The sequence below is a fragment of the Telmatherina bonti genome (genome assembly GCF_933228915.1).
Source record: "Telmatherina bonti genome assembly, chromosome: 6".
Taxonomy (NCBI): domain Eukaryota; kingdom Metazoa; phylum Chordata; class Actinopteri; order Atheriniformes; family Telmatherinidae; genus Telmatherina; species Telmatherina bonti.
Window position 1 is genome coordinate 14404340 of NC_136624.1, and position 26009 is coordinate 14430348.

The 26009-nt window shown below is 41.4% G+C and overlaps 1 protein-coding gene across 2 annotated transcripts in view; it reads left to right on the top strand.

Moving 5' to 3' along the window:
- The window catches only part of LOC306757489 (semaphorin-3D), a 146776-nt gene that overhangs the window by 107734 nt on the left and 13033 nt on the right, over positions 1-26009 (top strand). For both annotated transcript variants that reach the window (XM_079242557.1, XM_079242558.1), the window contains exons 3-13: positions 7076-7230; positions 8704-8766; positions 8970-9089; positions 9936-10020; positions 14016-14144; positions 14475-14617; positions 16161-16275; positions 16745-16814; positions 18438-18582; positions 21511-21733; positions 25713-25801. In XM_079242557.1, coding sequence (XP_079098683.1) covers positions 7076-7230; positions 8704-8766; positions 8970-9089; positions 9936-10020; positions 14016-14144; positions 14475-14617; positions 16161-16275; positions 16745-16814; positions 18438-18582; positions 21511-21733; positions 25713-25801 — 1337 coding nt within the window. The remainder of the gene's footprint in view (positions 1-7075; positions 7231-8703; positions 8767-8969; positions 9090-9935; positions 10021-14015; positions 14145-14474; positions 14618-16160; positions 16276-16744; positions 16815-18437; positions 18583-21510; positions 21734-25712; positions 25802-26009) is intronic.

Here is a 26009-nt window from a genome sequence, read left to right on the forward strand (position 1 = left end):
GAATCAGCTGGCAGGAATAGTAGGCAATAAAGAAACTGGTCAAAACTCACAAAACCAGAAAATAGGAATGGGCAGGCAAGGATGGGGCAAAAAAGACACAGAAAAGGGATCTAAAAACACTTGGAAACTGGTGGGAGAATTAGAAGAAAGGCCCGACGTCTAAATACACTCAAAGGAGGGAGAGACAGAGGTGAAACAAATGAGGGTAATTGAGAGACACACATGAAAGGGGCAGACGAGGAATCTGGAATGACAGGAGAATTAGGTACAGAACTACAACGGCAGAACTGCAAAAGAGAATCAAATTAAGAAAAAAACTTGACTCAGGAACTGGATCCTGAGAGACTGTTTTTTTTTTATTTGTTTTTCTTATTTGTTTTTAGCTAAACTAAACGTTGGACTATTTCACTTGACTATTTGTGTCATTTTATTATTTAAAACATCTGCTGGAATATTTGTTGTCCACACAAGGCAACTTAGAGTGATTAAATACACAAATCCACTACAAATATTATGCAAATCAGCAAAACCTTGAAGAGAAATATTCCCATCAACATTTAGAACAAGCAAACCCAGTAAACCATTGCTACAAAGTACATCATCATCTTTATAGTTGTAATCATTTAGAAAAAGATTAATATGTTAAATCTTTTAGTCATTGCAGTTGCATAGAATAATGATATTAGAGGGAATGTTCATTTTTACATAATTATCAGTCAATTTACAAAAATGTCTGCAAATTATTATGTTCCATTTGTTGCTGCGATCGGTATCAAACAAACATATCGTTTTTAGTCTTGTACAACATGTGGAGGCAACTATTATTCTAGTCATAATTAATCACTCAATAGCAAGTGGAAAATATTTTCTTTGTGCCTTAAACTTTTGTGTTTTTCTTAAAACTTCTTGTTATTCTTGACTAACTCTAAAACAGGGATATCCAAACTCAGCCTCCTGCAGGTTTTTGATGTATCCCTGTTCCAACACAGCTGGCTTGTGTCAATTTAATGGATCCAACAGCCAACAAAGTTCTGCACAATGGCTGGTTCATTTGAGTCAGGTGCGTTGGAACAGGGATACATGAAAAACCTGCAGGATTGTGGCCCTTGAGGACTGAGCTGGACCCCCCGGTTCTGCAAGAACTCCTCATGTCCTTTGTTTTTCCTTAAGTTCTGACTGAATCACCCTCAGCATTTCCCTCAGACACAACCTAACTAGCCGGAAGCTTCAGGGAAAACCATGGCAGGATTTTGCCAGAGAACAAAAGGGTATACATCACCTGAGGGATCTAAATACTAACAAGGAGAGGATGAGACAATCAGCTCATCCACATCAGGTGTGACAGGGGAGCAGGAAACTAACGCCAACAAGAGCAAAGAAGAGACAGGCAGGGATTATGAGTCCTAGAGGGGCTGATGTCCTGCAAGGTTTAGAAATTTCCTGCAACACACCTGATTCATACTCTGACTTGTGCAGAACTTAACATGAAATCTCCACATGTCTTCCTACACCAGGGGTGTCTAGCTCTGATCCTGCAGGACCACAATCCTACAGGTTTTCCATGTATCCCTGCTTCCAAACACCTGACTCAAATGAATCAGTCACTCATTCATTCAGTCAAGCCAGGTGTGTTGGAGCAGGGAGACATTAAAAACCTGCAGGGCCGACTTTGGACACCACTGAATTACACTGACATGAGTCAGCTTTGCTGAAGCAGGAAAACCTATAAAACATGCAGGACACTGGCAGTTGAGGACCAGGATTTAGGATCCACAGACTAAGGGAACAAATCAAGAAACACAAACATAATAAGGACTAAACCAAAACCAGAACCTAGTCTCACATGGATGTCACCATCTACTGGAACCGTGTGTCATGATCTGTGAGACTTAGTTATGGTTTAGTTCTTTAAATGAATGCAGTCAGGTGTTGAATCACAGCTAAAATTTTATGTCTGAATTTGTGTTTAATTGACAGTAATGCAAAGTGAATCTGACAAATAATAATGGAGGGATAAATAGGCGGTGCGTCTCTTCACCTCTTTTTCATACTGGAACGAGACTTTCATTGGAAAACTGAGGAGCCATTTCCATCCATCGTGTCATTTATCATTTTCTTTAACATCGTCTTCCAAAACTCTTGAAGACTAAATACAAATAAAGGCTGTAAAAACAAACCTGAACACATATTTCTACAGTCGAGGTTTCCATTATTAGTCAGGTCTTCCCTCCACGGCCGTTTAGCAAACTGAATCTCTGCTGTCACCTGCAGCATGATTGCCAGAACAGTGATTTATTTCTTTCTGGGCGTGTTTTTGTACAAAGCTGCGACTCATCCTTCTTTTAGAGCCAGCAGGATGCAGAAGCAGTGTCTCTGCACTTCCACAGTGTGGGGTCGGCTTCTTTCCCCCCCGGCCGTGACGAATGTCGTGACAGTCTGACAGAGTTTCACGGTTAGTTTCCTTCACTCCTCCAGGTGATTATTTGCAGTGAATTCAGGTCAAAGCAGCAGGCTATCTGGCTGATGCAACGGCTGTAAAATGTTTAAAATTTCACGGTTAATTAGCTGCTTTCAATCAAGTTTAATTACACATCTGGATTCCACAGATTTACCTTCAGTAAACATAAATGTACTGCAGGTGTCCGAGTTATAAGAACATTGTTAGATCACTGAAGACCATGGACTGTTTGCCATGTTTAGATATTAACCTTGGACAAATACTATAGAACGTTAAGCTACTGTGTAAAGTGTAAACAAAACAGAACGCAATGATTTCCAAATCTCATAAACTTATATATTACTCCCTTTAGACCAGGGCTCACCAACTCCAGTCCTCGTGAGCTGCCATCCTGCAGGTTTTAATGTTCCCCTGGTACAACACACTTTAAATGGAAAAGTTCTCCAGGACCTTATCATCTTCTGCACCTGCCTGTTAATGAGCCATTGATCTGGGTCAAGTGTGTCCCAACCAAGCATCAACCTGCGGCGGTAAAAAGTAAAGCCCATGAGGAAGTTCTCCTCTCATCCACAAGGGACTTCCAAACAGAGCAAATCCCTATAAACTCCCATGTTAGAAAGGCCAACTTCACAGGAGAAATAAACATGTTTAGAGCTTGGTATAAAATCCATTTTTGGTTTAATAGGTCAGGTTTACCTTCATGACAACTGTGGGGGGGGGGGAATTTTCTTCTATCTCCCCCATTTAAAAATAATTTAATCTCGAAATTTGGCATTTTTTGGGTACCCGATCTCCCGTTTCAAGTAAGAACAATGTAGAACAAATGCAGTTTTTAGCCGGTTAACAACGTGACGTAGCTTTAGCCTGCTTACCTCTGTTAGCTTGTTAGCTTCTGTTAACTCTGGGTTATCTCGGTTAGCTCTTAGCTACAGGCAGCTTGGAGTTCGTTGCTCACAGTCCCCCTCTCAGCTCCACCTCTTTGCCCATATTTGTATTTACCGGGTGAGACGACACGCATGCCCCTGCCAAGATGGCGGCGGTAAGAACCGCCCACCTAGCTTCAATTCAGCTCTTCAGAAACATATGGGTGACGTCACGGAGGCTCCGTCCATCTCTTTATACAGTCTTTGGTTGCAACACTAAAACCTGCAGAATGGTAGCTCACAAGGACCGGAGTTGGAGACCCTGTTCCATAGGAAATAATATATATATTTATAACAACGCTATATAACATAAACAAGATATCAGATGTTGAAACTGAGACATTTGACCATTTCATGGAAAATATTTTCACATTTTGAATTTGATGGCAGTAACACATTTGTGAAATGGTGGATGAGGGACAAAGCAAGGCTGGAAAAGAATTTTGGCATAATCAGTAACAACTGGAGCAGCATTTTACAGCTAATTAGATTTGGTCTGTAACCAAAGGAGCATTTCAGAGAGGCAGAGCAGAGAGGTTCATCAATCTGCCACAAGCTGCAGTTGGTGAAGTTTTTAAACAATGTTCTTCCATAAAAAATTGCAAAGACTTAAGATCCCACCTTTGTTAGTGTAATATGATCAAAAGATTCAGAGAATTGGGAGGAATCTCTGTGTGCTTGGGACAAGGCCAAAGCTCAAAATGAGGTACTTGTGATTTTGGGTTTAGATTCAGATATGAGCAGAAGTTCCTCTGGAAGACGAAAACAATCATTATCTTCAGTTTATTAAAAACCCTCTTTATGAAGAAACTGATGGACCACAGTGGAAGCAGGACTCTATCCAACTTCTGTTGGGTTTGTACTGCAGCACATTCTACATTGAAATGGTAAAATGAAATACTAAAAATAAAAAAATTAAAGGTGTTTTTATTACATTTTAAGCTATTACAGTTACAGAAATTCACCAACTTGTTTAGTTTCACTCAAAGAACAACTTTAACAGCCTAAAGCTAGCCTTTAGGACACAGTGACAAACCTGTTTCACTATTTCTAACGTCTTAAACAATTAAAACCTTGACAATTCACTCATTCATTCATTATCCTAACCGCTTAATCCAATGAAGGGTCGCAGGGAAGCTGGAGCCTATCCCAGCAGTCTTTGGACGAAAGGCAGGGTACACCCTGGACAGCTCACCAGTCTATCGCAGGACACCTTGACATTTGATTAATGAGTAAATATATGTATATATGTATATATGTATTAGTAACAAACCATTAAGGTTAAATGAGCTTTGCTTCAGAGAAGATTGCTGTGTTTCTGCATCATTTTTACATGTTGCTTCTTTGCCTGAAGGAGCTTTGACCTGCAGTTGTGGATTTTATATTGATATGTGTTCACAGAAGGTGATTTCTGTATGTGTTACTGACTCCATGATGTGACTTCTAGCAGTAAATTGTGTCTGAAAGATGTTCAAGAGAGAATGTTTATCGAATCGTGAACAGTAGAATCAGATAACCATGGAATTTTGAGCAGCTGATCTGCAATGATTGTTTTTTTAATTATTCTCTTTGTGATGCATGAAATAACCACTGACCTCTCAGGAAAATCACCTTCTCTCCCACATCAGGTTAACTTGATTGTCTTCATGTGGACCAATGTGGTGAACGACAGCTTATCCTTACATGGAAACATAAAAAAAAAATTAAAAAAAAAGATTGGGTAGATTCTACTTTTATACCCAATCCTGACACCTGCACTTGTCACCAGTCAGCCTGCTGGTTGTGGAATCATACAAATTCTGTTTTAATGTGCTGCTGCATCAAATCTTGTGAGACTTTGTCCATCGATGAAATGTTCAAGGAATTTGACAAATTATGTATTTAAAGTTTTGTGGCAATCTTTAAAAAATTAGCTCTTTCTGTAAATGAGGTAATTACACAATGATACACTACATTTAAGATGTTGGATTCAGAAACTTTTTTCCGCCTTGTATATTCAGAAATGATGATTTAATCTATTAATTGACTGATGAGGCTGTAAAACGAGAAACTGAGGTCAGCCAAAGTTTGACTCAAATAATTAAATATATGTAGAAATTTTCCTTTTACCTTGAATGTTTTAGTTTTGGTTTACATTACGGTTATTAAACTCTGTCATTTCTGGTAGATTTATTGCACGTAGGTTCAGCGCTGTACTGACCAGTCTGGACCGTATCACTTACAGCTCCAGGAGGCCGACTGACAGTGTTACAGCATCGGCACCGCGGCAGCCGAGCAGCAAGGCAGAGCCAGAGCTTCAAGCTTAATTTGCTCTGTTTGCTCAGGTCGTTTTCTGCCTGCTTTAACTCCGACTCCCCAGAGAGATGAGAGGCAGTGGGTCTGCAGCCCTACCAATGCACTGATGGGTGTGTGTGTGTGTGTGTGTGTGTGTGTGTGTGTGTGTGTGTGTGTGTGTGTGTGTGTGTGTGTGTGTGTGTGTGTCAGCACTGAAATACCTCACAACTAAAATATTCAAACAAATACACAAGTATGAACTTTATAACGTTAAAAAAAAAAGCAGCTGTAAGAAAATCACTTTGCTTTATCTAACAAAGGAATGTTGCTGAAGACTGTCATCCACCTTCTGACTCTGGTTTATTAGACCATTTTTTCAATTATGTAGAAGATTTAAATAAGAAAATGTGAATTAAAATTGTTAAAATCAGAAAAACTTTCATGAACAGACACATTTATCAGTGTGTAGAAGTATCTTTTCTTTATTTAGAAGACTTCTTGATTTGATAAAGGTAAAGAATATGTGAGGCTGCTGGTAACTTTAGTGGTTGAACGGAGCTCACTAAAGAGATGTACTCGCTGCAGTAGCTTCAGGTTCAAGTCCCAGCTTGGGGGCCTGAGCCAGAAAACCATAGAAACTCTTCACAGGCTTCATATAAAGAACAAATTTAACAATAATTTTGAACGTAATAAAGTTTGACATAGTTATTCACCCAAATATGTTACTGAACTCCTCCATCTGCAGACCTCTTAGACCCCCTGAACAGGTTTACGGCTTTTTGATTGAGGTTTCTCATGTTGAGCCTTTAATTCTTTAAAACGTTGCACCTTCAGCTGTTAGATATACCTAAACCTGAAGGATTTCAGACACATGTTTAGGAAATATATCCTAAGTTAGGTTTACGACCGTGCTCTTAATCTCATCTTTTCTTGTTTCTTTTCTGTTCTGGTTGCTTGCTATGAGTTACCACATGCAGTGGTTTGGTCAAATTTACCTCGACTAAAACCTTCATCATTATGGTTCCATACCACAAAAAGAATGAGTGTTTCTGAAAAAAAATAAGGCTTCAAAACAAAACTTTACATATGTGGACGGCAAACTCGTTAAATTAGAAAGACTTAGCTGTGAAGAACATTAACAGCATCTGTTTCCAGCAGAAGAGCCAACATGATGTTTAATTTCATCTTAAAGTCATTTTACGTCCTGATCTAAGAAAAGCTGCACCAGCTGATGGGCCATCCTCTGATGTAGAACATGTTGTGCACGTCTCGTTTTACCTGTAGATCCCGTGTCTTACATGCATGCGGATGTTTTGCATACACAAAAAGCAAATTTCTATATATTTATTGGAAGTGAGACTAAAACAGTCGTATGAAGCAGTGAATGTCCTGATTTATCCTGTCTGTCCCCTTTAATCAGATTTGAGGAACGGTTCGGCGATCTTCTGGGAGGGCGGAGTCAGCGGCGGCTACCAGGCATTGCTACTGGACGAGGATCGAGGGTGGCTGCTTGTCGGAGGAAAAGACCACATCTACCTGCTGAGCCCTGACAGCTTGGATCTGCCCACAAGGATGGTGAGACATGTTCAGCATCATCACCAGCAGCACCACCAAAACAACATCACCATCTTCAGCATCATCACTGTTGTGACGATCACCACCATCATCACATCACCATAGCCCTCATCACCACCTTCCCTAACGTACCAGTAGTTTCCTGTAAGCAGGTTTCTGTGTGATGGACTGAGTAGGAACCAACAAGATGAGGTTTATATTAAAACTTTAGGAAATTTGTATATCGATTGGCATACTGAGGCATCAAACCTCCGACCCTTTCAATGCCTGATGACCTGTTGTGATTTCTAGGATTCAAATGCAAGTGTGGCAGGTTGGCAAGCAGACAGGCAGGAAACAGCATCTATGATACAAGTCGCAGGCAAGATGATGTCAGGTGAAGCTGAAGTCTTAGGTGTAATTTGACGAGAGAGGGAGTCAGGTTTCTGGTTCTTGGACCCAGGCCTGTATGTAAAAGCTGAATCAGTTAAAGAAAAGAGACCAACTGGCTTGATGGGCATTCATTTGTTTAGCAGACTGCAAGTACTCCAGGTACTTGTGGTCCATCCAGATGAGGAATGGCACCTTGGACCCCTCCAACCAATGGCGCCACTGGCCAGTTTTATGGCTACGAGCTCTCGGTCACCTGCATGGTAATTCCATTCTGCAAGTGTGAGGCACTGGGAGAAAAAAAAACAAGGTGCAACTTTTGAGTCTCTGGAGATTACTGGGACAACACAGCCCCAACTCCTACTTCAGAAGCATCCATAGACATAATATACGTAGACGCCTCATAGTGTGCTGGAGCGTAATGCAGCATCGCCGCCATATTGGATGGGTCTCCGCTTTCGAGTCCTGCTTTAGATTCTACTGTAGTTTCCGCACAAAATTGTTTTCTGTGGAACAACACGTATATATTACACATTTATAAAACACTTTTCTACAAAATTGGTTTGTAAATAATGTTAACTTCCGGGTTTATGTCTGCTGGATCCATCCTTTGTTACCATTTGTGAACAACGATCTTGTAATGACTGGAAGACAGAACTGGGCCTAAATACTGCCATTGATTGTCAGATGAGACTCAGGTAGAGATCCGGTTGCCAGGGAAACAGGCACGTCCACCACAGCCACACACCAGAGCAGACACCACAACATGACCACTACCGCTATGGGCTCAGACCTGAACAGGAGACGGACAACCTTTCAGTTAGTTTTCCTCACCATGGCTCACCCATGTAGACCACCTGATTGGTGTCCACCTCCAAGTTATTGATGTTATCCCTCACTAACCAATCACACAGCTGGTGTGATTTAATGTGACAGTCTATGATGTGACACCACCACCATCCCCTCCTACCCCCCTGCTGTGTGACGTGAATTAAACCTGAAGCATTTTGTGTCCGTTTGTTTTTCCAGCCAGCGTCTGACTGTCTGGATGTTGACCATGAAAGTGTTTCTGGACTTTTCTCTCATGTACTTTACTCCTCTCAGATCTACTGGCCGGCTGCCAGAGAACATGTGGAGCACTGCAGGCTGGCAGGCAAAAGTGTGGAGGTAAGAGGCCTGAACTGCGGCTGGAACTAGTCAAACAAGCACAATATTAAACAATACACAGCTTTCACTGATGCCCGCCTTTTTTTAGATTTATGAACTGTCGTTCATTTTATTCCTACTGTTCCTACAAACATGTGGGCCAGTTCTGTTACCTGTAAAGTAAATAAAGTTGTGCTGAATGTGAACATTTGTTTGATTTTCAGAGAGACTGCGCCAACTTTGTGCGTCTGCTGCAGCCTTTCAATAAGACACATGTTTATGCTTGTGGCACCGGCGCCTTCCATCCACAGTGTACATACGTCCACCTCGGCCACAACACAGACGTAAGAAACTCCACAATGACTCAGTGCTGTAGACAGCTAGACCAGCAGCCTCCAACAGCATGCCACATGAAATAGAAACTACCATTCTCTGATATATTTATTACATTTTAGGAAACAAATCTGCTCTTTTTGGCAGTATTTTCCTTTTCATTTTGACGCACCAAACAAATAACACACAAAATGACCAGAAAACAACCAGAAAGAGACAGAGCAATTAGAAAAAGAAGAAACTGCCACACCCAAACCATTGAGCATAAAAATATGCAGAATTATGCAAAACATCTGGTAAAGGTATCTGCAGGAACAGAACGACCACAAATGACATTATTGCATGGTGAAGTTCCATCTTTAAGGAAGGAGCCGCTCACATATATGAGCAGTCAGGTACAAGCACTGTACCTAAAATGAGGGAAAAAGCAGAAAATGTCCAAAGATAAACTCTGAAAGATCTTTTTTTTAAGTCTGGAGAACTGTTGGTCACAAACACAGATTCAACAAAGTCTGGCTGCTTGGAGGAGAAATGTGGGGAAATGAGGGCTGGTTTTCCACAGTGCTGTAGGTCTGCCGATAAGTTGGGAACAGACCAAAAATAGCTTTTTAAATGAAAATATGGCATTTTTAAGTATGAGAGGCCAAAGCTTTGCCTCCGAGCCAAGATTTCAATGTGCAGGGGTGTGTGAGGGGTTTTATGGTTTGTGATGAGCCTCACTGCCCAGAGCTGGACTGTATCCCGATGTAAGGATTATACAGATGCATTCAGGTAGAAAATGCCTTCATCTTTTACAACTCACCCCACGTTGATGTGTGGTCCCCTCCACCCCCCACCTTCACATCTCTGTCCCGCAGGAGTTCACTTTATCCCACACAGTGGAGTCGGGGAGAGGAAGATGTCCCTTCAGTCCCAGAGAGCCCTTCACTGCAAGACTGACAGGTTGGTTCATCCACTGAGCAAATACAGAATGCACTCTGTGACCACACACATGCACAAACACACACACACAAGCACAAACACACACACAAGTGAATGTTAAATGATTGTGTGTCATTCTTGATCTCTTCTGGTGACATTAATGTTGTGCAACATTCAATCCCTCGACTGTCTGACGCCTCGCCGCCAATCGCCAGCTCGGCTGAGGCGTGTGTGTGGTCCGAATGAATTATTTCACACGCTGACGTCGGTCAATGCCCCACGCGACATTCAGGACATAAAACACATCAATTGTGTGACGACGCTGACAGCCTCTTTAAGTCCAGCTTGTTTGGAGACTCAGCAGCAAAAGCAGCTCATAGGAACAGTTTCTGCTAACCCAGTTTGACCTCCGTGTTTTTAAATGGAAAAACCTTTAGGCTGAAATCGAAAGTTTCATCGCCCCTCTCTTTGACTTACTTTACTAAATAAAAGAAAAAAGGGTCCAATTAAAGGTCCCGTATGTGAGCTGAAGGGTGGGATGAAATATTATGAGTTTAACCTTCCTCTCAGGAACCCTCTTCTCTGTTCTCCACGCCTTTCATTTCTGCTTCCTGGTTAGTTTTGGTTTAGTTTGGCTGAAATGCGGTGGCGAAATGAGAGAGGAAATGGAAACTGAATCCCACTGTAAAGATAAACACATCTGAATGCTGACCCTGAGCTTCCTCCTCAGATTCCAGTACATTTAAAAAAAAGGTTTTTGGACTGGGTAGATGCAGTTTGTGTAAGTTTTAAAGTCACAAAGAGATGATGGTCAGGTTCATAGTGACTGATATCTGCTGATCAACATGACAAATGTTGAATAAAAATAAGGTTTATTTGTTCCATGATAAAAGGAACCAGTTATTAGTGTTTTCAGATACACAGGATTTCAGTTGAGCTTTGTGACATGGTACACGTCCTGGCGGATGCTACACTGTGGTCATAGTGTCCCAGCAGGGAAAAACTGCCACACTAAGTTGGACCCAAAATGCAGACGGCGAGTGAGAATGAATTTATTGCTTAAGTTAGTTGAATTGCTTGGTTGTTCTCTGTCCAGGTTGTATGTCTAGGAGGAGAAGATAATTAGCGGAGTCCAAACAAATGAAGTCTCTGAGAAAATGGTTCTTGGAACAATGAGGATTACTGCGACCAGGGGTGGTTGATTGGCTGGAGGGGAGTAGTCAAGTTCTCAGGAGTGGTGAGCAAGATGGCAGGGCGAGCAGGCAAGTGGATCGGCTGGTAATCACTCTGGGATTGGTGGAGTGGATCCAGGTGAGGCAAGGCAGCACTGTGTAGCAAGAAGGAGCAAAAAAAAAAAAAAAAATGGTTACCAAACGCTTCGAGAACATGGAATCCTCAAAGAGCCGGATGTACCACAGGTACTGTCAGATAATCTGGCAGAGACTGGAGCTTTAATAGCCAGTGCCAGATGAGCTGCAGGTTTTTCCACTGGCACTCCAGACTCCACCCTGAGCCTCCAGGAAGCCTGTTCAGCCCTACCCAAAAACCCAGGAGAGAAAAAGTACAAACCACTGCCAGTAGCAACCCATGACATAAAGGGATGGACATGGTCCCTAGTAACAGTCAGGTAGGCTGTGATGGTTAAACCATGCCACATTGGTCCTGAAGACCCATTTATGCTCAACTCTGATCCAACTTTTGCATCCTTTATGCGCATTATTTGGTCTGTTTCCTTGGCTGTTGTGGTTGTGTCATGCAGAACCTCCTTTTACATTCCTTTAGAAGATGTCATGATCATTTCCATCGTTGCTGTCATGTTGATTCCACCAGATTCTGATTCTACCATCTCCATGTGGAGCTGAGATAAAGACTCATCCAACCAGACAAATTTTTTCATCTTCTGTCATCCAGGTTTGATGAGTCTGTGCGAGTTGTTGCCACAGTCTCCTGCTCTTAGCTGACAGGAGTGACACTCTGTGTCGTCTTCTGCTGCTGCAGACCTGCTTCAATGTTGGAAATGTTGTGTGTTCAGAGATGCTATTCTGCATATGTTGGTTGGAATCAGTAGTTATTTTGCTGTTTTGTTGCTTTTCTGTCACCTCCAACCAGTTTGCCCATTTTCCTCTGATCTGTGACATCAGTGAGGCATTTAGGTCCAGACAACAGCTGCTCACTGGATTTTTTTCAGACCTTTCACTGTAAACTCTAGAGATGGTTGTGTGTGAAGATGGAAGACGATCAGCAGTTTCTGAAACACTTGGACCAACAACTAGACTACGTTCAGAATCACTCATATCGCCTTTCTTCCTCGTTCTGATGCTCACATTCAACAAGTTATCTTGACCACGTCTACATGGCTAAATGCATGGAGTTGCTGCCTTGTGATTGGCTGATTTGCATTAACAAGCAGTTGAAGAGGTGAACCTCATGAAGCGAGTTCATAATAAGTCATTTTTTCTAATTCTGTTTGCCTATATTTAACATTTTTAGCCATTCCTTCTCACTTAAATCACATATCAGATCAATGTGTTGCATAATCTTTATAATTGGAACAAAATATTAGATAGATATAGATTATAGATAGATAGTTATAGAACAGATCTGTTAGGTGAGTCCTACTTGGTCCTTACCAGGAATAAAAGTGTTTGTTTTCTCGAAGCAACTGTAAAGATGACAGGCACAGACAAGCAGATCACTTGTTGAGGTAAATTCACTTCACAGATGAATCATTTCAGCAACATACAGACACAAAGTCTGCCAGGAATAAATTCTGTATTTACCAAACAGTAATTTAAGAAGTTTTGGAGCCACAGCAACTCACAAGCGTAACATAAGAGCTGGTTTGGATTGTGGATGTGTCTTTATATATTTTGCTTTTTTTCTAAAACAAAAGAAAAGCAAAAAACTAAAACTCAAATCACTAGAAAATGCAAAAGTCAGCTTTTAATTTGATGACCAAAAATGTTCAAATTTTGGTCACTTTAACACTTTAGTGATACTGATCTCTGATCAAATTAACATCCTAACTTTTGGTTTTACGGCTCGTCCTCTGAGAGGGAACAGAGCAGACGGAGAGATCTGTGCATGTATTTAACGCATCAGCTGTCAAATATTCTCTGTTCTCTTCAGACAAGCAGGATGTTTTATGTGAAAGTTCGAAGCAGCTGAACGCTCCAACGTTGCCTGGAACCACCGCCAGGAAAAAAAAACCTGCACACGAACAAAGTGCCTTGTTTTTAATCAAGTTATGCTTGATTAAACAACATGTTGTTTAATCAAGCATAACTTTCGAACCATAAAAGATAGAAACTTACTTTTTTCCCCTCTTAATCGGGAGACTCCGGGCTTTCAGACGGTAGTTCCGGCATCACTGTAGCCTATTCATAAGTGATACAGTGTTGTGTCAAAATAGGTGTTCCAATCAGAGCCTTTGTCTTTGGCGCATGACACGTATTTTTGTCCAATCAGAGCCGATGATGCCTTAGGAAACGCCTCCTAACAGTGTCAATCACTTAGCATCTGTGTCATTGGCAGTCGGCTAGCTGCCTTCTGTATTTACAAAGCCAATAAATTATGAAAACAACAGCTTTTACGCACGCATACCATGCATAATTGCTCAAACAAACATTTGCATTGCTCAAGTGGTTTATTTCAACATAAACGACACAACGGCGTCGTAACAGATGTATAACTTGGTAACAGATACAGTGTGTGCAGCTGACAGTGATTTCGGAAAGCTGCTGTGCTTCAGTCCCCTTCACTACCTTTAGTCATGCTTCGAAATTGTAATACTTTATAATTATAATAAGCAAAGGAGCCTCATTTACATAGCAGTTTATGATATTTCAATTCAAAATAATAAAAAAAAACAAGGTATAGGACATTATGGGGCATTGAAAGGTGGTGTTTATTAGCATTTAAAATTTAAAAAAAAGTCAGGCGAGGTTTATTTCTCTAAAATACCCATGGTCCCTATAAGGTTAATGTCATTGCTGTCTTCCTTTATTTCTCCTCAGATGGTGAACTGTACGCCGGCACCTCGGTAGATTTTATGGGGGCAAACGCTGCAATCTTCCGGACGTCAGTCCAGGGCAGCAGCCAGCATTACATCCGGACTGAAGCCTACGATCACAATTGGCTCAATGGTGAGAAGCTCCTATCAGAGTCCCTTTGTGTTTCCATTTATAACATTTAGCTCTTTGTGAAGGTCTGACCTGCAGAACTCTGAACATGGACCAAGTTCCCGCAGAGACCTGCAAGCAGAAGAACATATAAAAAATAAAGATAATTTTGTTGTAATAATTTTGCTTTCCACATGTTTGTGGTTGCACGTAGTGTGCAGGACTTACATGCTGGCAACCGGTGGTGGACACTGATTCCCTGACTTTCCTCAAATACAGCTGCAGGAAGCTAAAAGCTCCTGCTGCTTTAGCTTTACCTGTAACAGAAGTAAACGTATGCTGTGTCCTTTTCAGAGCCGGAGTTTGTGGGATCCTTCTCCATCCCGGACACCCACAGCCCCGACGATGATAAAGTCTACTTCTTCTTCAAGGAAAAGGCGGTGGAAGCTGACCAATGGGACAAGAGGGTCTACAGTCGAGTAGCTCGAGTCTGCAAGGTAGAGACGGACACAGAGACGCACAAACCGACTGCATACAGCAGCAGTTCTCAAACGTTTTGCCACAAAGTGCCCAAGTACCCCCTAACCACTGCAAAGTATTTTTGGTTAAGAAAAAAGTTGAAATATAGCACATTTGTGTTTGATTTATTAAACTTTAAACTTTAACCGTTGCATTGTCAAGGCCAAAGTGAGTGACGGGATATGATTTGGCTCGTAACTGGTGGGGTTCAAGTCACGTCAGAATATGGGATTTTGGGAGGAATGAAATGGTGTAAATCTAAATTTAAATTCAGTTTATGAATGTACACTTACATTTATTGAAATTTGTTTAAAAAATATATTTATATAAATTTAATCAAGGATGTTTTCAAGAATAAATAAAAAGAAATATTTTCAAAAAATATCACGTACCTCCTGGAATGCCTTGAAGTACCTCCAGGGTACACATACCCCCATTTGATAAACAGTGGCATACTGGATGCAGTGGCTTAAAATCTGGCTTGAGATGGGATGAAGAATCATTTCAGTGTTAAAATGTAGAAATATTTATTTGTAATTTGATATCAGGTTCACATCCAGAAAAAACTACAATAATAAAGGGACGAAAAAATACATAAAAAGTTATGTAACCATGAAAAAGTCTTTTCTTACTGCGACTTCTTACATTAACAGGGATTCTTGTCATGATTATTTTTTACAAACTGACATGATTTCCTAAGATTTTAATGAACTCAAATATGTCAGATGGGGTTTTTTTTCTACATGTCCAAAACGAGCAACGTGTGGTTGTATATTGTGAGACGGTTTCTCTAAATCCTTTTGTAAACAGTTTGGCATTTTCTGCCTCATAACGTATTTATTCATATGTACAGCTGAACTTTAGCAGATTATCTCAGTGAAGCTGAATGAGCATCCATCAGGTGGTAAAAGTCAGTGTGATGTTGAGTATTGTCCAATGTCTTGCTCCGTCTCTTCCCTTCTTTCTTTTCCTGTCTTCCACTGTGATTTGCTGTAAAGCAATTTGCAGCTGTCAGATGATGCTGTGGACTGGAAAATAAAGATGTGAAGTTCCCAGTCTTCAGATGCTACAGGACAGCGATGACTCCACCAATGCTATCTATCCATACATTTATTATCTGCTGAGTAAAATTCAGGGTCGCTGGGAAGCAGGAGCCTATCCCAGCAATCATTTCCAAGCTAACTAGAGTTTGTGTCAGGACCTTTTCATCAATGTTTACATGTTTGTGTTTATAATGGAAGAATTTAGTGTCGTGCTCAAACATTTTACTGATGCAACACTTCATTATAAATGGGAACTTGGGAATTTCCACTTCCAGCTGGTCATAAAGAAATCATACAAAACGATTAATAAACTAAGACTTTAAGGGTTTTAACCTCATTATCTAATAGTGATTTAAAGCTAAATATTTTTGTTGAGAATTTGTGGTTGTGACATGTTGAAGTTTGAGTTATTTGGTGATTTAAAAGAATCTTTCTCCGCTTTCTTTATCCTGATCTTCCTCTCCCTCTCTGCCTCCAGAATGACATTGGGGGGAAGAGGAGTCTCATCAACCGCTGGACCACCTTCCTGAAAGCCAGACTGGTCTGTTCTGTCCCCGGTCCATCTGGAGTTGACACACTGTTTGATGAGCTAGGTAACACCGAACCCTTCCCTGCTTTTCCTTCCTATCAGGCTCTTACATCATGTTTCTGGAACCAACGCCTAACTTCACCGGTCCCTCCTTGAACAATCAGGTTCACCATTTGCGCTGTAAAAACTGATGTAAAGGTTGTCTCCTTTCCTTCCTCATTTCTTCCTCCCTATCTCATCCCATCGATTTACCTCCAAAGTCAATAAACCAAAAGGACGATCCTGTTTTATAACTCCTTTCATTTGTGATCATCTGAACAGAATCCACATATTCCATGTTATTGAGAAATTTGTCCAGTCAGTCAACCTCTGGTCTTGGAAACTGCTTCCTTCTTAAAGTAAAATAAGAAAGAAAAAAGAAAAAAGAAAAAAGAAAAAAATAATAATAATAATAATAATAATAATAATAATAATAATAATAATAATAATAATAATAATAATAATAATAATAAAAACACTTCTTTTTTTCCTAGAGGACATCTTTGTTTTGGAGACCAAAGATCCTCAAAACCCGACCATCTACGGCGTCTTCAGCACATCCAGGTAAGGAGACATCTTTTCAGTTTCAGTGTTTCTTAAACTGCAGCAGAACTGATGTATTTGTCTCACTAAACCATCAGATAAAAGATTTTCCTAGGGGCAAAAAGATTTTCTGTCATTTCAGAGCACATGAGACCAAAACACATCACATGTTGGTTCAGGTCTTAAAGCAACTTACTGGTGAAAACTATCCACAACGAAGCCGTGGATACCTGCTAACTACCAGCTTTATCACAAAGGAAACTTTGTAGCTGAATCTTAAAAATGTAAAACGAGTAATAAATGATAGCCAGATGGATGACAGGAACAGCTGTGTGAAGCACAAACACAAAGCAAAGGTGACAGAAAAATATTTAAATAAGACAAAAAATCACGATGAGCGAAGATTTTTCATAATCAGGCGTCTCGAGAGCCAGACGACGGAGACCCTTCTGGACTTCTTTCTGTCCAAAGAAAACTTAAAGATGATAAAGATGGAAACAAAGTCTCTGTGGGTTCATTATGATAAATGATTTCATGTAACTACAGAAACAGCACTGATTTCATCTGCTCTGAGAAAACCTGTGTGTGGCATACACACACCGGTTGCTCTCCTTACGGTGTCCCAGAAGGGACAAACCAAAGACAGGTTGTAGTAATAGACTAAGTTGGGGAGTCATTTGGTGGGAATCCCGAGGTTTCCATGCAGGCTGCTTTCTGAAGATTTAACGGTACATTTTTTTAAGAAATAAGAAAGGAATGAAAGATGATGGTGTTGCAATGAGATTCCAGTCACGTCACACACCTGCGATGTGTTTCAAATGACAGATGATCGACACAGAAAGATACAATCTGATCGATGTCTGCTGAGACTTTAATAAATAACTTTATGATTATGTTTGAAGATTGGAGAAAGTCAGAAAAGTGCTGCTAACACTCTGTCCTCATGATGAACCCAGAATGCATCGGTGTGAAAGCTGCAGCTGAAGGGATTGTGGGACAGAATTATCTCCTTTCTTGCATGAAGGATGCTCTGGTGTTTCCTAAAAGAGATAATGATGGATGCATCGCAGCGCTCTTCCTTTGTATTTTGGGAATTCAAACAGGTCTTATCGTGGCTGCTGCTCCGACATGTCCGAGGCGCTTAGTGCAGAAAGTCCTGAAGAAAATGGACCAAACTGGTTCTGCGCTTTAGCCTAGTTGTGTCTAGTTCAGTATTTTAGGTCATTTGTCACTTTGAAAGGAACTACTGAAGGAATCTCCCTGACAGGTCTGCTCTGTGATGTGCACGCTCAGCTGTACAGAGGACTGGAGGTCAGGTTGGATGGGGACCTGGGGTCAAAGGTCATAGGGCCCAGCTGGTTGTGTTTTTCTAACCTTGATGGATAAAAACAGTCCCACCTCTTTTTCCATCATCTTTCCTTCTTCCTCCCTTCCTCTAATCTTCTTCCATGTTGTTATCTTTTCTTTTTAACATTCCTGTCCCAGTTTTCTGTCCCTTCTGTCTTTCTATGAAGAGTTCCTGAATCAAACAGATTATTGAAGTTTGGTTTTCATTTTTCCTTTGTACTTTCTGTCTCGCCTTTCCATTCGTTCATTTCCACTCCTCTTTAAAACCTTCCCCAACGCCTCTCCTTTCTCCCACAGCTCCATCTTCCGCGGTTCGGCCGTGTGCGTGTACTCCATGGCATCGATCCGCGCTGCTTTCAACGGACCGTTCGCCCATAAAGAAGGTCCCGACTATCGTTGGGTTGAGTACAAAGGCCGCATCCCCTACCCGAGACCCGGAACTGTGAGTGCACACGCAAACATCAACCCAGAGATAACACTGTTGTTTTTCCATTGGAGTGCTGCTCAAAGCATTCCTGCAGGGTGGAGATGCAGCTCCAAGGTGCAACACAGCTACAAGATTACACATAAAACTGATTTCTAAACTCCCAGTAACTCCCTCAGAGACCTGATCTCGACATGGTGGAGCCAGTTTAGGATTGTAGGAAGAGACAGAAGCAGCTGGACTTACATTAGACCACATGATGTCTTTTAGTTTTTCTGTTTGTTTGGTCTGAGGTTAAAAAGTAATCTTAACAACATGATGCACAGCTATAGATCTACAATCAGTCCTCACTTTGCTACTGCTTATGCAACACAGTCCTATGAGTCATTAATCTGTTGCTTTGTGACACCAGCTTCCATTTTTTATATGTGAGCAAGGTCAACAGTTTAAGAAAAAAAAAAGTCTGCGTTGAGACTGCAGGACTGCAGCTCAGCTGAGTTCATCGCCCGTTTGGCCCAGTAGCGACTCGGCTTTTTCAGTGGACGAATGCTTTAAAGTGGAACTATTATGTGCATTTCAGGCGAATTTTTTTTTTTTTTCTGAGACCAGAAGGGCTGGGATTGATCGAGTTATTGTTACAAATCGCTTTATTTACTTCAGACCGACCCTCTTCGTAGGCTGTCAGATCAGCCTGCGGGCAAAACGAGTGGATTGAGACTCTTCCGCATTAAGCCCCGCCTCCCGCCACTGCACTACATCGGGAGCGCGCACCGCACCTGCTTTCGCCGTCATTGTAACATCTCATAAACAGAAGGGTTAGGCTCATATGGACTCAATAAAAAAAAACAAAATACAATGTCAGCACATGGCATACAGGCCTACATGTTGGAACCTGAATCAGACCCTGAAAACGAAGTGGAAAACAGCAACCCACAGCAACGAATGCAGCAGGATGTCTCTCTTTGGTAAACTCACCAACCATCGTTGAAAATAACTTTATCCCACGTTTTCCACCCGCCTGATGTATTTGTACATGCCCTTGTTAACCAGTAGAAGGTAACCAATCACCGAACCTTATTCCCCGGGACGTCACAAGGATTTCCAAGTAGAAAAAAACTCTAAAACAACGCGTTTTTCGTCGCCATGGAAACCAAACAGAGAGAGTGCTGGAACTCAAACTCAAACTTAAACATGCGTGTAGGTGATCAAAAACAGTGCCGTTCACATCTCTGATGAGGATTCAACGCTGTAACACTGTAGAAATACCATAATAGCACCCCTTTAAGGAAAGAGAAGTGTGTGACATAACAAATAAAACAAGAAAAAACATCAGGTTTGTTTCCCTGAAAATATGTGGCTAAAACACATCATGTATTTTTCCTTTTGATGTTTTTAGATGTAGTTTAGCAGCTCTAACGTTGGCGCGACTGTGAGACTGTAAAACAACCGAACCTCGGCTCACAAACGTCGGCTGAATTTCTCGCTGTACTTCTCTTTAGCTGCCATGTTGGACTTCACAGCTCGTCCATCTTTGCAAACTAATTGAAAACTAGATTGCATTAGTGTTTGTGTGAAAAATTAAGAATTTCCTGTGAGATCAGACTCCAAACACACAGAACGTCTGTAATGAAAACAAGCTGATGAAGCTGCGAGGGTTCTGTTGATTTAACACCTCGGCTGCCGACTCCTCTGGGACGCGTTGACTTGTCATGAAGGCCTGAGCGTGTGTGTGTGCGTTGTTATTTCTCTCTGCCTGCTGAGGACCTCCGCTCTCTGCGCAGGCCTGATGAATCATGTGGTTGATTGCAGGAGAGTTGAGCTGCGGCTCGAGATGCTGCGGTCATCACCTCCTGATCAGTGACTCACTGCGGAGGCAATAATGGCTTCCATATTGTCCACTTCAGCTTATTTTGCCACGCTGGACGTTTCTTCTTCTCCTGGTGTTAGTTCATCTCCTCCCCACATCCATCCCTCCCACTCGGCATTTTTCATCTCGTGTTACCCTTTCCTCATGACTTTCTCCACAAATCAGCACGACGTCTGACACAAGATGAGATTCATTTTTCAAACCAACAAGCCTTTCATTTCTTTTCCTCCCACAAACTCTTCATTCTCTTCCTGCAACTTCTTAGTGAATAGTCTCATGATGGACGTGAGCCGCCTAGCGGGCCGCTTTCTGTAAGCTGCGGGATGAAATGTTAAGTTAGCTTTCTGCTAACTTGCTTTCTAATGACGTCACATTTCCCACAAGAACTGCTTGAAGAAATTATTTGAAAGTGTTTTTTCTCCACATATCCAACTGCCTCACATAGCAATAATGTAACTATTGATTACCAAATTCTTATTATTTTATTCACCAAGTTCCACTTCAAATGTTTTTTTTTTACATCTGGAGTTTTGGATTCTTATCTTCACTGATTTCACTCGGTGGAGCTGATTTGGCTCCAAACCCTTTTGGTTCCTTGAATTATTATCATTTTATTTTGTTTGTTTCTCTGTTGGATTTTTACAATTCTTTAGACACCAGAATGTGAAATCAGTAGCAGGACAGCGATTTACATTTGGTAGTTATTTAAAGGTAAAACTAAAAGCAACATAGTATATTTCATCATTACGTCATTATTTTGTGCTCAGTCACGATGTAAACAGGTTTTTTTTTTTATTATTATTATTAAAATCAGCTGTTATGTTGATAGTAAATTGTGAAGTGGATTCAGATAAAAATCAAAAATATTGTTTTTGATATTTTTCCAAGCACATAATTTAACTTTTATTATCGTCTTCATGTCACATCAGAACCAGTTAAGTTTCAGCTTTACCTCATTACATCTTTCCATCATTGTTTTTTTTTTTTTTTACTTATTCAAGACATATTGTCGTCGTCATGGATAAGGATGAAGTTTTGTTGGAGCGAAGTCTGACATTTGTCTGTGTGCCGTCCTCCAGTGTCCCAGCGAGACATACGACGCTCAGCACAAGTCCACCAAGGACTTCTCAGACGACGTGGTGAGCTTCATGCGGCAGCACCAGCTGATGTGGGAGCCCGTTCTGCCTCTGGGCGGGAGACCTGTTCTTACCCGAGTCAACTCACCCTACACGTTAAAGAAGCTCGTCGTGGACAAAGTGGACGCTGAAGACGGACCATATGATGTCCTCCACCTGGGCACAGGTGAGTGGAGGGAGCAAAACTATACATGCATGTATAGTTTTGTTTTTATTCATACATATTTTTTTGCCTGTCAGTAATAAAACCAGTGATTTAGTATTTTTGTCACTTCGGATGACTTTGCTGACTGTAAACATGTTTTAATTTGTTATTTGGATGCTGAAAACATTGGAGACAGGGGCAATGAGCTGCTGAGTTTGTGAGGACCTCATTAAGCTTTAGCTTTCCTCCAGCTGCAGCACGCTCATAAAAGTGGGTGTTTATGAAGTGTGTGTTTCTGTGTGTGATAAACGATGGAGGTTATTTAACTGCTGGTGACAGGTTGAGGGGTCAGAGGTGTGCTGACTGCTCCATACATCTCCTCTAAGTGGATTCCTCTCCTGCATCTTTCATCCCCCCATCAGCAGCACGTTTACCTGCCTGATTAATGCCTCCTCTGCGCTTTCAAGTGTTCAAACTTCACGTTACGACCAGGAACAATCTTTCCACTCTTATTTCCATCTGATAGATGACTTTTCTTAAGCTGTTGCTTGGAAATATTCAGTAGATAATGTCCTTATTGAAATATATTTTATGTCGTGGCCGCGTGTTCACATCAAGATGGTTTATTCTGAAATGTAATATTGGATTGTAAATTCTGCAGGTTACTCTCAGGTCACACACCGACTTCAGCTGTGGCTGCTAATGTGGTTTTAAAGCAAAAGCTCATCCTTCTTAATGCAGCTGAATTAATGAATTTGTTGTAACATCACTTCATTAGTAAACATAATCAGTTGTGGTTTTACCCTGTCTGCATATTTCAACCATCTCAATGGTCTATGACACATGATCTGTTGGCAATGAGAATATTCAGATGGCAACAAATGAGCTTTTTTTTGTTTTATTTATGTATTTAAATCCCTTAAAAACCATGGTCAGGACATCTTTCAAGGCTGCTCACTTTTCATAGAGATCCTCCAAAACAGTTTACAGACAAACTTCGCCTCGTCTCGTCTTCGTGCCGCTTATCCGGGGTCGGGTCGCGGGGGCAGCAGCCTAAGCAGGGAAGCCCAGACTTCCCTCTCCCCAGCCACACTTTCCAACTCTGCGGGGGGGGATCCCGAGGCGTTCCCAGGCCAGCCGAGAGATGTAATCCCTCCAGCGTGTCCTGGGTCTTCCCCGGGGTCTCCTCCCCGAGGGACGTGCCTGGAACACCTCACCAGGGAGGCGTCCAGGAGGCATCCTGACCAGATGGCCGAGCCACCTCAACTGGTTCCTCTCGATGCGGAGGGGCTCTACTCTGAGCCCCTCCCGGATGACCGAGCGCCTCACCCTATCTCTAAGGGAGAGCCCGGCCACCCTGCGGAGGAAACTCATTTCAGCCGCCTGTATACGAGATCTCGTTCTTTCGGTCACGACCCACAGCTCATGACCATAGGTGAGGGTAGGAACGTAGATCGACTGGTAAATCGAGAGCTTCGCCTTCTGGCTCAGCTCCTTCTTCACCACGACAGACCGGCGCAGAGTCCGCATTACTGCAGACACCTCACCGATCCGTCTGTCGATCTCGCGCTCCATCCTTCCCTCACTCGTGAACCCCGAGATATTTAAACTCCTCCACTTGAGGCAGGACCTGACTCCCGACCCTATTCCGGCTGAGGACCATGGTCTCAGATTTGGAGGTGCTGATTCTCATCCCAGCCACTTCACACTCGGCCGCGAATCGCTCAAGCGAGAGCTGGAGATCACGACCAGATGAAGCCAACAGGACCACGTCATCCGCAAAAAGCAGACAAACTTTCAGTTCATTAAAACAGTTTTGTAAAATGCTGGAGTGGATGAGCGCTGTAACTTCTGTAAATTTTCTGTTTTGGTTAATTCTGTTTGCTAATTGGTTTAGTGTAACAGGAACTGCAGTTACAGTCTTTTTCCAGTAACATTAATTTAATTTTATAATATTTTAATTGCCTCAGTTATCCGCTTTTTTGTTTTTTTTTTCAAACATTGACTCAGTTTTTCAATTTGCTCCTTGATGACTCGTTGTAATGACCAAAAGATTTCCTAGTTTCTTCCGTAGTTGTCTCACCCTCACTCTGCCTGTACTCAGAACCTTTTTAGAGCAGTGAAGTGATCTGATAGTAGCCCAACGAGGCAAAGTCAGACACTGACATGCAAAACAAAAATCTGAGCCACATCCCACAATAACTTGAGTTAAAGTTTGTCTTTTTCTGTCTTATCATCCATAAACAAGTGAACATGACAAAAAAAAAAAAAAAAAAACACTTCGCTCTTCTCTTTACAAGGCAACAAAAACAAGGCTTCAGTTTATTGATTGAGAAAAAATTATACATAAAAGGTAACTACTCAAAAAATTAATCTTTTTTAAATTGACATTTGAAAGATTTAAATTAAAGATGTTTTTATGTGTACTAAACTTGATGTAATCAACTCATTGATAGTTTAGTTTTTCATCTCATTATGCTCTATTGAAGAATGAGATGTGATGAAGAAGAGATCCAGATGTGTTGCAGAGCCTCCGGTGATCATGCACATCCGAGAGCCACACATCATTACTGATGCAGGAGTTGTCAGATGAGTGCAGATGTGTCTGCTAAGACACACGCTGTACAGTAGTTTACTAATCACACACAGCTGCAAACACGCGAGATTTCCCTCAGTGGGATCTTTGAGGTTTACAGGAATTGCCGGGAGCATCCTGACATCATGTGTATGCGCCTGAGAGTAAAGTCATTTCCAAATGTGTGTGTGTTTATGTAAGAATGTGTGCCTTTGTGCTCATTTATTTTCCATGTGGTTTTAATACATCTTCATCTGTGCAGTGTGTGTTGTCAGCGTATCAGTGTCTCCTTGAGGTTCTTCCACTGTGTTTAGTCTCTGGATTTCCACATCCATTAATTAGAACATGGAGGATTTATAAGAATGGTATGCTAAAACTGGACATGAAAACTTTAATCACATTATGTCTGTTTTCGCATCATTACTTTGGCTCTTATTGTGTCTTAGAGCTGATTTTAGATTTTATTTCTTTCTTTAAAGGCTCCGAATGGTTTTTGGTAAATCTTACAGTCCAGTCCAGTTCATTGTAATTCCAGAATAATCCAAATAAAACAAATTCATTACATGGTATAATTAATAATAACTGTGTTTATAAAAATCTATTCCTAGAATAATTTCATAAGGAAACCAAATCTTCTCTTCATTCAGGCAGTGAGGAGGGAGAATCCTTTTATCAGGAAGGAAAACCTCCAGCAGAACCAGGACCAGGGTCTGCCTGGACTGGTTGGGGATGGAGAGGACAAACACTGTAAATCTAAGTCAGGGATACCTGCTGGGAAAGAAAACAGGAAACACAAATGAACGATAACAGCAATATGACATATGTAAAAATGGAGCGTAAAGAGAGCAGAGAGGAGCTCAGTGCATCACGCTACGTCTTCCAGCAAGCCTCCAAGCCAGTCTTAAATATAAGCTTCATCATAGAGGAAAGTTTGGAGACTATTTCCAGCATTCCCAGAAACCAGACTGACATCTAAAGTGGATGAGGTGTTTCCGGTCTCTGAGGCTGGGTGATAGTTTCCCCGTGGAAATCCGATGAGTTGATTCAGATCTTGCTTCAGTTTGAGAGGATTTTCTGATTTTATGTCAACTATTAAACATTTTTATATGTGTATTATTGTAGGTTATTTTTTCCTCTCATACTGTTGGTATGCATCATGTTGGAAAATATCAAACTTCTGTTTCACTGTAGAGGGTCTTTATTTCTGTTTCTGAGGTTGGTTTTACGCTGTTGTTGATAATGCAATTTGTATTAAATAACATCATTATCATTGTTTTATATGTGCAGATCAAGAACTTTGGGTGCAGTTTAGTAACAAAGTTTTAATCTAAATGGTACACCTGTTTTTGTGCTTTTGACACATAGCAGCTCATATTGATGATGCGTTCACTGACCAGTCAGTCTGTGGTCTTTGTTATTTTCCAGATGATGGGAAGGTTGTGAAGGCGGTGTCGGTCATTAAAGACAACTGGGAGACCGAGGAGGTGATTCTGGAGGAGCTGTCAGTCTTCCAGGTGAGATCTTGCTACTCCGAAAAGTTTTTTCAAACAGAAACCACAACTAGAACCTTTCAGGGACCACATCAGCTGCTTCAGCTGCATCTCATCCCACAGGACCTTTTAGTCCTCCAGTTTAGATCCAAAGTCCCTCATGTGGCTACTCCGGACATTTATGGTTATGATTCGCCTGTTTCAGTGTCTCTCGATGCCCATTTGCCAACCC